Below are 11395 nucleotides of genomic sequence, written 5' to 3' on the forward strand. Positions count from 1 at the left end.
CGTTGTATGAATTCCCAATCTTCCTAAGTTAAATTCCTAACTCCCAAAAGGTCGACAACGCACTTGTAACGCCTCCGGTGTTTTGAGTGTCCATGGGCGTCCATCTAGTCTAGTTAAACGGCTAGCTCTATTTAAAAGACATCTTCAAAATTAGGTATTCTAAAAACGGAAAGCATATCCAATAAAGACGACTTTGACCTCAATAATAAACAACTTTATGAAACAAAGAAACGATTCAGCACGCTCCTGCATTTTTCAGAAGTTGTTGCACCTGGTACTGGGTGCAAACATATATCTGTATCTTTAGTACGAGTTTGCATTATGTTGAACGAAAACGAAATGAGAGCGCATTCGGCGCTATGATTGGTTCGTTTATTCGACCCAGCCAACCAGGAGTTCCGAACGCGCTCTCGTTTCGATTACTTTAAACGTAAAGTAAACTCATACTAAGGGTACTGATGTGGATGTTTATTGAAGAGAAACGTATTATTAAATTCGGTTCAATTTAACCCGTAATGGCTAAGGTTAAAGGTCAGACACGAGTCTTATACCTAGGTAAATGTGTTATAAAAACACAAGGTTGGATTGAACATTGGATTTCAAAAGTATCTCATTATTAGGTGTTTGCTAAATCATGTACGGTATAGTTTCTTTGATCTGGAGAGAGAAGGAAAAACAAAAGTAATGTATAAGGTAAGTATTTAGTTGCCATATTAATAATAGATAGATATTATAGATAACGCGGAAAAACGTACAAAATTATAAACATATCCTTATTGACCAATTCACCTATAGAACGTCGTAATAAAAACACATGGTCTAGTTAGTTCTAGTTCAAACTTCCCTGCTTATCTTCCAAAAATAAATAGTTTACTGTAAATATTAATCGGAGCACCGCAGTCGGGAATATAGTTTTTGGCACACGTTCAAGGTTAGCTCTGGCGAAAATCTACGACTCTCTTTGGCCGAAACTTCAAGGCAGTGCGTTGAACGCACGACTGTGGACGTCAACTTTTTAATTGACGTCGACGCAATTATCTATATTGTACATAAGTATATATTATTGTATATATGTGGAACGCACTTCAGTAACACAAATAGATACATGGATGCACCTAATGTTTATATAATATCGGTAATTATTAGATCGATAATAAAAAGAAATTGTAATAAATATGCTGCTAACAATTTCTTATTGTTGGGACTTGAAGCCGTACCGTGGTAAATATTGGACATTGGCATTCCTTCATAAAAGTGAAGAGAGAACTAACGAGGTTTATTCATGGCATTGAAATATTAAATTATTATATCTATGGACGGCACTTTCCAACTAACTACTGTGTTGTTAATCGACGTCTTAGATGGTGTCATAACAAAGATATAAGTGGACCTAGAAAAAATTCAGTCGATAGGTTTGAAATGCTTGCCCTGTGAGCATCGAGCAGCAGATTTCCACAACAACTACTGCTTACCACACGATTTATAAACGGAAATCATTTAACGGTCCTTGAACGAAGCGTTACTAATTAGTTAAAAGTTATAACACTTTTCCACGGATTTCTTCAATCACGATCGATGACGGTAAAGTGAACGAAGGCCGCTATGGAAATTATAAGAGGAACCGTTCATATTCAATTACAATGTAGTGAACTACATACATTTTCTATTCATTTGATTCACTTTTACTCTCAAATGATGCAATTCCAGGAAACATATTGAACAACGCGCTCATGACTCAAAAATAAAACCGTTTTAATTCATTGTAATCAAGTTTGCGCATCGAACGAGTCCGCAATAAATTGCAACATGTAACACATTGATGGCACGTTGTGAATTAGGCTGGAAAATCATGTTCGACCGTCAGCCCAGCCTTTCACATTGAGCTGATCAACGACATGCATTCAAACAGCGATTATTCCCACAAACAATACAATCAGATAACGGGCTCTGTATCACAATGCTCTCATTGAAGACGTGACAATGCGCTCTGCTGAAAACGAGATCACAGGATTGTTTGTCCAAGCGGAAAACCACCATTCCTTTGTGTCAGGACAACACCCGTGACGAAGTTTCATCTGGTTTCGTCCATCCCCTGTACCTAATATTTTCCGCGCGCTTCCGCCACTAGCCAACTTGCGTCAACTGCGCAGCAGACAGTGCGAGTGAGACGGACATTTGTTGTTGTTGCGCTCTCTTTCCCGCACCACGCTTCTTTGTTTTGGCAACGATATAAAGGCAAGCTGCGAACGCGGCGCTCGAATTTTACCAGAGTGCTACCGTGGAACCAGGCGCATCGCGTTTCGCTGCGGTGGTAGATGATTCGTGATTCTTTCAGCTTGTGAAAGACTTTCATAGTCGTGACCTAGCAGTGACTTAACTAAGGAATTGTGCAGTGACTGTTTATCAAGTGCAGTGATGAGGCCCCCTACGGAATACGATGGAGGTGCGAGGATGCCCAGTGAGGCGGAGGAACACGACCCTCGGGCGCGACCCATGATGATCTGCGCGAGGCTGGCTGGACGCGCCATCATCAGAGTAGTGGGACGATGCGAAGATGCTCAGGAAAATAGTCAACTAGGTAAGTAGGTACCCACTTACGCGAATTATGTTCTTATTTAAATCTTATCTTGCAAGCTACACCTATCAAAACAACATCACTTAGAAAAAAATATTGCGACGAAATGTAAATAAACGCGATAAAAAAAAATCACAACAAAAACATTAGTAGCCACTCAATTCTACTTAGGTAGATAAATATGCTCGAGGCACAACACGTACACTATGAATAAAACATGAATTAATGTTTTAGAGCCATCATAACTACAACTAAACAGCAATTCGCATTTATTAGCAGTCACCATCAGTCATATATGTACCAAATTAGTTCTAATACAAGTATAACAAAAGAATAGTTAAGGTCATCGAACTAATCTAGAAACCTTAATATTTTGCGCACATTAGCTTCCTAGCTAGCATTGTTGTTTTACGCAAATTAATTATTATCATTATCTTATCGATTATCGAAGGTACGATAATAGGAATCTTAACCCTTTCGAAGTAGAGCGTCGGTCGCGTAATCGGGGTCAAATCGAGTGTGAATTAATAGGCGATGATGACCTCCATAACACGGATTAATGTTTACTAACATTGTAGGTTACGAGTGAGAAAATTAGTCAATGAATTAATGAAGGCCCTGACATATTAGTGGCAGTGGACTGGCCCAACAACGTATGGCATAATATTATGTGTATGTCTATGTCATAATAAGTTACGATTTTATTTGTATACATTAATATTTTATTCTAGATGGGCCGGCAAACTTCATACCGATTTAAAAAAAATCTTATCTTTTAAACCTTCCTTGGACATATAAACAAATAAACAATTTTATTTAAGGACAAAATCTGCCAAATCGATCCAGCCGTTCTGGAGTTTTAGCGAGACTGACGAACAGCAATTGATTTTTATATATAGAGATAAAATTTTATGATGTCGTTCAATTAATATTTAGTTTAATTACAATGACTAAAGGATACATTTTCGGTTATAGGTAGTCTAGAAACTTTAATCTCTTCGTTCAAAAGGAGTTTATGACCGAAAAAAATGTTAGATATTCTTCTTACGTTTTCTATTTAAATTATGTTCTTTTAAATTAGAATGTAAACAAAACATTTCCATATCGAACACAACGCAATTACAAAAGATAACAACACTAACAATAAATACTTACTTATTGTTTGTTTGCAATACTTATCAAGTATCGCGGCATCAGTTATCATTTTGCGTTGTAAAGATGGATTCCGCCATTTCGATACCTTTTGATGATCGAAGGCTTTTAATCTTAATGTTATTAAATAAACTTTTTTCAGTAGATGTAATTTTGAGGTACCTAGATGTAATTTTACAGTAGATGTACTTTTCTAGTAGATGTACTTTTGCAGTAGACATAGACTAATGGTCTGATTCCATCCACGTAGCTAAGGATTTGTGGAAAACCGGAAGGTTATTGCTTCCTGTCTTAAATAAATAATAAATAGTGATGATCTTCTTAATTATAATAAAAAATACTAAATAATTCTAATGACCTTACCTTCTATAACTAAGGTCAAATAATATCAAAGTGCATCACAAACCACATTATAAAAGTTCAATGATAATATTCAAATTACTTGCATTTATTTGTGTAATAAACGTAATGCATGACTAATAATCAGCTGTTGACTGATAACAACAAGAATAATAACGCAATTAATCATTTTTGTTTAAGTGTAAGTAGTTACCTAGTACCTAGATACCCGTCCGTCACCTGTACGGAACTTGATAAATAGTATTATAGAATAATCTTCAAAATATTTACATCCTTTTAGAGTAGAATTATCAGAAACTACTCAGCAGTTTCGTAAGCTATAATGACACAGACATACCAATATAGAAAAAGTTTAAATTTTAAATTTGGTTTCCTCAAAGATATATCCAGAGGTTGTAGATAAATAAAAAGGTACTTATATACCTCTATATTATTTTACATTACTTTGTTTCTGAATAAAAAACTTTTTTTTAAAGCACAAGTTGAATTATATACAGTTTGTCTCTGTATAAACAGACAACTGTAGTAGGTACTGGTGGTATGTACTTAACTATGTATTAGAATGTAAATATATAATTAGAAAGCTTATAAAGTCCTTCTAGTCTACAGCAATAACACGACTCGATCATGTGATGAAAACATGCGTACGAGTAGACAATCGATATCACATAACAATCGATTTAATTGTCATCGTTCTTACGTAGATTTCACTTAATGCTGCTCATACGTAATAGGTACTTAGGCCGCAAATAGAATCTTTAGTAGAAGATGATTTACCGCCGTACTCAGAGTCTTTTAATGGTTACTTTTACCCCAGGCCCTTACAATTGTTTCCGATACATAATCGCTACTAAGAAAAAGGTAGTAAGGATAGAGGTAATCATTAAAAGTGCGGTATAGTTAGACTTTTTGTTGAGTAATTTAGGTAGATGAACGAAACATTACGACATTTAACTCTAAAGGGCTTGAGAAAAGAGACTTAAAATTAGGGTAAGTTATTGGATAAAATAAGCACAGATTGAAGACTGACTTACCGACAGACAGGCAGACTTCTCTCAGCATCAGTTTTAAGTTACACCGTTTCAAAACTTAAATATATACATATTAACAAGATGGATGACACACGCTATTACTACATAATTTAGATAACATATTATAAAATAGCTATATTTGAAATTCATAGGCAATAATTTATTTCATATGTATGCGAATGTATAAAGCTTTCCGTGTAAATATATCTTATTCCGCATTTAAATTATGTACCTAAGTAAATGTGCTATCAGCAAGAAGATTTTTTAGAGTATGTTTGTTATCTTCTATAAATTAGTTAGTAATAAATATCTAATACTTAAATCATAGAAACATCCGAAGAATTGACAACATTTAATGTACTCCAACTGTAGAGAAACCTAAGATAGCAATGAATAACGACACCTAAGTATTCCACTATCGACAAATTTTCTGGCACACCGTTATTTTAGTAACAATGTTAATAGCAGTTATAATGTGGCAATTTGTACATAAAGGCCCTTAATCACCACTTCCACGTAACAACTCTCTACTACCGCCACTTTTTGTCGCACTATTACGTCAAATCTTCGCGCTTATCTCTCCCGAGGACATCATCAGAGAACACCAAGCGATCGCTAACGACTCATTCATCAAACCACTTACAAAACCCAACCTTATTGCATATGACTTAACGTAGTCAATGCCATGCGGTATCTCGAATGAATAATTACGCGAAATATGCCCGTTTGCATAACCGCGAGGTTCAAATGAGTGTTCTGTTGCATTCGACTTTCGTAAACGAAGACGAAGATATCGTGTAAAAATTGTGAAACTGGCCGAGGCCAGACCTAGTTGTAACTGGCCTTTGTTACACGGATTAATTTCATATGGTTAATTAATTCTTTGTGATACACAATCGCGTTTTTTGCAACTATATCATAGTTGGTAATGTAAAGCCAGTAACTGCGTAAGAAATGTTGTGTTGTAAACATGAGTACAAAGATCTTACACCGCCTCATTGTTTTATATGCGAGAGGAAAACGTTTCCATTCCTATACAACCGTTTAGTTACAATCTACAGCTCCACTGGTGTCAAAAGATGATAAATGTTTATTATTTAATGCTTGTCATGTAGCATTTAGTCCAGTAAAAATACACAAATAAAAACAAAAATCTGGCTACCGTACAAAGTCGTAATACCTAATATTAGTGTATGTTATTTTGGAGAAGTGAAATCTGCGCAGTACAAACATGTGCGAACGTCCTAAACAAGAACGCGGATCAAAGTTTTGCGTGTCTTTAATTAACTAATGGCGATGTACGAGTATGTTGATATTATAAAACGATACCTAAGTAAACTTGAAATTACCTCACTAACACTTAATTTCAACAGTATCGCAGTTATTTTTGTCAATTAGTTACGCACTGTAAGCAGAATGCTTGCATGATGATGGCTTGTTATTATTGTTATAAAAAAAACTTTAACAAATACTTATTCATTTTATTTTACGTACGTAGGTACCTACTGGCAATACCGAATTAGTTTACTATTGATTGATTAGAATTTTAGAAAACGTAAACAATTCTACTCCTGCATAAAGAGTTGTACCTAGTTGAAATTGAGACAATAGTAGATTTATTATTTTTTATCGTAACTAATCCACGTTCACATCCATATAGGCTCCCGGAAAACCTAGCACAAAGAATGCACAAACGCGGAAGACCCGCACATGTAACGATTCCGCGCCACAGACGACGCCATACATCGAGTGCGATCGATTTAGAACATCTCACATGCGCGTGCGTATGATTTACAAACTCGAACGGCTTGAACTCGCCTGTTCAACACATGTTGGCCTTAGCTAACCAATTTATTCCTTATACAGTAGTGCCGGCTTGTAGAGAGGTCACTGCTCGTTAAAACACTTCCTTGTAGCGACGTGATTCATTCATTGTTGATTATGACAACAAGAAGTCATGATATCTGTAATCTAGATATAAAAAAGATCGTGAAACTCTTTGTTTTCACTTCGTCTTTGAGATATGATGTAAGTTTCCTAGACTGAGTAGGTACGTATCGTAATATAAAGTGTATGTAAGTAAGCCCATCATAAGCAAAAGAGAAACTGAGTGTAGGTTGCTTCCAAATGATTAATTTGCATATTGGAATTTTCTCATCAGTTGAATTATGGGTCATGTGGCAGATCATGATGATCCATCACAAGGACGTTAAAAAAAGGATCCTTCAAATTAATGCTTTTCTACAATTTGAACAAATTCTAAACTATAATTAAATACCTATGTATTCTGTTTTTGCAACGTACAAGAAATAGAATTTGAGTAAACAGAAAGTACTTAGAGTAAATGTAAAAATTACTCAATTTTTACATGATTGGATTTGAAAAGATTTGTTGAGTAATAAACATTCTAACAAAGAAAGTTTCGGAACGTGCTGTATAAACTGACAAACAGCTGATTGTGAAACGTCAAAAACAGAATTCAACAAACTGTCAAACAAAATCGAAAGAAACACAAGGAAGAGTTTTATTTAATTTTAAATCAATATGCGAAATTTAAACATTAAATGAGCCTAATTATTATAAAAACTTAACCTAAACGTCTTTGTTTGAATATGACAATAAAAAGTTGACTGCCAATTTATTAATAGTTCACTACGTGCTTCGCGAGTTGAAATATTTTATGTATTTAAAAATAACTTTAGGAACTCGCGCCGATACCCGTGATCCCGTTACTAGTTAGTTAGTTAGTCCGCTGTGCTAGTAAAATCAAGAGTTAGTGTGTTTAATATCAAAATGGCTCTGGCAGTAACTCGAGTGGTATTAAAGTGCGAAGATGCTCAAAAAACTCAAGTACTAGGTATGATTAACAGCTATTAAATACAAGGCTAATTGAAACTGCGAATATATTCTAGTTAATGACGTAACTACTCACGCTTTCTGCTCTAATAAACTGATTGCAATGTGTCCTAAAACTGCTTCGAAAATTTATGAGCATAACCAAACATTTTTTTCTTAATCAGCCTTAGTATTGGGTGCTAATTACGCACTTAAATAAATAGGGCAGTTGAATTAGTGAGCCTACCTTATTATTAGATCAAACTTTAATTAGTTATTTTCTTATAATTGAAGTGTGATGCTTGGTTAGACTTTGATTCACAGTGAGTTAATAACATACTAGATGTATATCAACATTGCACAAGCATTTCAAATAGTTCCACAATTATACAAAGGAAGAAATTTGAGAATTTTATAAAGATAATAGAGACCTGACTCTGTAGAGATGTAATTATAACATTATTGGAATGTTACATTCTTTCTTAGGCTGAAATATTGATAAATAATAATAATTATCCTAGTTGCTATTGTTCTCAACATATTTCTACATCCTTGTTTTCTATAAAATATTCTACTTGCCATATCTTGACTATCATTGAACTATGATAAAGACATTCTGATTAGCAGTTATTCAGAGTTATAAATGTGATTGTGACACATTCTAGGAGATTCTACAAATAATATTGCTTTATAATTACTCATACTTTGTCTGCTCTTACTTTCGCTGACTGATAAGAAAGTATGTAGCAATCATGATCCTGGCTCTTCAACTATTCTGCACAATTGCTGCATGAAATGACTCTTTGTGTAGTCCACAAATTATTGTTTAGGTTTGCATAGGAGAAACACACCCACAACATAGAAGAAAGTTGTATTGTGGAAACTAAGAAAGCCCATAAATTCGCTTTGATAGAGAAACACATTACTATTCCTAGGCGCACCATAGTGTCGGCCAAATTTTAAATTATTTCTCTGTTTTTATTTCAGATTTGTCAGAATGTCAACTGATGCAAGTACCTGATGCCGTGTACCATCTGATGCGACACACAGAGCTCAAGAGTTGTGATCTCAGCGGAAATGTTATTACTAAGATACCTCCTAAGTTTGCAGTCAAATTTAGCCTAATTACAGGTCAGTATTAGCTTTCAAATTATGATCACTCTGTATTTTACTGCTAGTCTCTGACAATCATTCTTAATTTCGACTACAAAGCATTGCAGATCAATATCAGATAAGAGCAAGGAATTTAGGAATCTGAAAGTTTAGCTGGATTTCCTCAACAAACTCAGTCTCTAACATAAGACTTATCTATGACTGGTTATTAATGGCTAAACTCTTTTTGGAATTGTCTGTGGTATATAAATATTAAATGCTGTCAGATAATCATGTTAGTAAAACTTTAGTGAACAAAAACTTATTATATTAAAATTTTTTATTTGATATTTTCTCAATTTCAGATTTGAACCTCTCCAACAACCAAATGGCGAAGCTCCCAGATGAGCTGTGTACCCTCGCCTGCCTAGAGCGGCTGGACATCTCTCACAACACCTTCGTGGCACTCCCTCACATCACCTTCCAGTGCCCCAGTCTGCACACATTGCTTGCACATCACAATCAGATCATTGGTACTTGAAACTTTTATTTTTGTGTAATTTAAGGTAATAGTTTGAATGGCATATTCTTAGAATATGTTTTAGGTTCTATGATTTCTTAATAGATCAGCCTGTGAATGTCACAAGCAAATTTTCCTCTCACTCCGAAAAAAATGCTCTCTCAAGGCGCAAATTGACAAAGGAACAAAAACAAAATTAAAGCTGACGCAAATTTTACTGAATCTTTAGTTATTATTGACGTGAATTCTCTCATTTTCAGAAATCGATGTGGACAGATTAGCCAGATCCCGCGCTCTAGAGTACGTAGATCTCAGTGACAATCCCATTCCGCCGCGCACTTACGATGAGCTGAAGCAACTATCACGACCGTCAGTGTCAGTCTCGGAGAGGCAGAAAGAAGACTGGGAAGAAGACCTCATTATATAAGAGAGTGCATTCTTATGGACTTTGCATTCAGGGCCAGGGTTGAAGCGGCACGGTCCGACGAAACCACTCGCAGAACTAATGAGTTTACACTTCTATAGTTCTATACACAAAGTTGCATTATTCAAACAAGCAATTATTTCAAACTCTAGCATAAGTGGCGGGATTGGTGCAATATTAATGGCAATGCTTAAAACAACTGGTCCTAACTAAACTGTGATCTTCTCTGTGAAAAGAGGACAATATCAACATGATTTGATAGTGTATTCTATATTGTCTTAGTGATTATTGACAACATTGTCGTGATTCGAAAGAGATTTGTGAGAGATTAATAAATGGTTTTTATATCTTTTGACATGCTCAAAAGTTAGTGTACTTAATTAGTCTAAAGTGCAATGGTTTGATGTCCTTAAGTATATGGCTTATATTACAAATGAAGCAATTTAAAGAGTTTTATATATGAAGTGGTATATATTTTTGATACATAAGATGGTTGGATAGTATTGTGTTGATATATCTCATTGTATTGAATACTAGTCCATCATTAGTTAAGATTATGAATTCCAATAGGAATGAAATTATGTTGTAAGTAAATGATAAGTACACAAATCTATATTTGCAATAAGTACTGAAATGTGCTGTTGTTATTATCTACTAATTCATTCTATGTAAATTGCTTGTAACTTTTTATTGACAACATTTTTATCCAAAGATTATTGACTGATGAATTAAACAATATAATTTGTAATGTCTGTTGAATTAAATACCCAGGAATTTTCGAAAATATGATTAAGTCTTTGTGAAGTGTTTTGTAAAAAATAAATCAAGAATAAACAATTAAACGAATTTGCCAAATGCAATACGAATGATGTCGTTTTAATTTTTAAATAACACCTTGTGGCGAAATGCGCTGGGTGTTATGTTAAATACTACTTATGTTAACCTCTGCCTCCTCCTTCGATGAATGATGTTATTTTCCCAATCACATTATATACTCTTTGGTAGACTGTATCCCAAGTATTTTAGTCTTTGGAAGCCTACTTGAAGTAAAAAAACGAAGTTTATGTCTAGGCTAAATGTCAAGTTATGCCAAAATAAAAAACATGCCTAGCCAAGTCAGTTTCTTATACTTGTTAACTAGATCTTGACTTGGCATGTTTTTTTAAAGAAAATATCTGGTAAAATCGAAAAAATGATAAAAATCATACTTTAAATTTAATATACCTAACTACAATTTAGTAATGGCAGGGCACGGAGTTGAAGACGACCCAAAATTGAAAGGATTTACTCGTCTATTTAACAGTCAAACAAATAGAGGCCGAGCCAATGTAAGTTCAGACCACGATAATCTAGTATTACACTACCTAACATAAAATTTAAGTAATTATGTGGGTACCTTCAGGTTT

General features: G+C 34.6%; 1 protein-coding gene across 2 annotated transcripts; it reads left to right on the forward strand.

The window, feature by feature from the left end:
* The first annotated feature begins 2254 nt into the window (after positions 1 to 2254).
* LOC118263065 (leucine-rich repeat-containing protein 40) lies at positions 2255 to 10855 on the forward strand. 2 transcript variants are annotated; one of them, XM_035574839.2, is made up of 4 exons: positions 2255 to 2578; positions 8941 to 9084; positions 9411 to 9578; positions 9826 to 10855. In XM_035574839.2, the coding sequence occupies exons 1-4, from the start codon at positions 2416 to 2418 to the stop codon at positions 9990 to 9992; spliced, it is 642 nt and encodes a 213-aa protein (XP_035430732.1). In that variant the 5' UTR covers positions 2255 to 2415; the 3' UTR covers positions 9993 to 10855. The 2 variants fall into 2 exon arrangements, with proteins under 2 accessions (XP_035430732.1, XP_035430733.1); XM_035574840.2 differs by lacking the exon at positions 2255 to 2578 and adding an exon at positions 7613 to 7975.
* Positions 10856 to 11395: the final 540 nt, after the last annotated feature.

Source organism: Spodoptera frugiperda, chromosome 12 (assembly GCF_023101765.2).
Source record: "Spodoptera frugiperda isolate SF20-4 chromosome 12, AGI-APGP_CSIRO_Sfru_2.0, whole genome shotgun sequence".
NCBI classification, from domain to species: Eukaryota; Metazoa; Arthropoda; class Insecta; order Lepidoptera; family Noctuidae; genus Spodoptera; species Spodoptera frugiperda.

Coding starts and splice junctions, on each gene's coding strand:
- LOC118263065 (XM_035574839.2), top strand. CDS start 2,416: ATGAGGCCCCCTACGGAATACGATGGAGGTGCGAGGATGCCCAGTGAG. Junction 9,085..9,410: donor CAAATTTAGCCTAATTACAG/GTCAGTATTAGC, acceptor TCTCAATTTCAG/ATTTGAACCTCTCCAACAAC. Junction 9,579..9,825: donor ACATCACAATCAGATCATTG/GTACTTGAAACT, acceptor TCTCATTTTCAG/AAATCGATGTGGACAGATTA.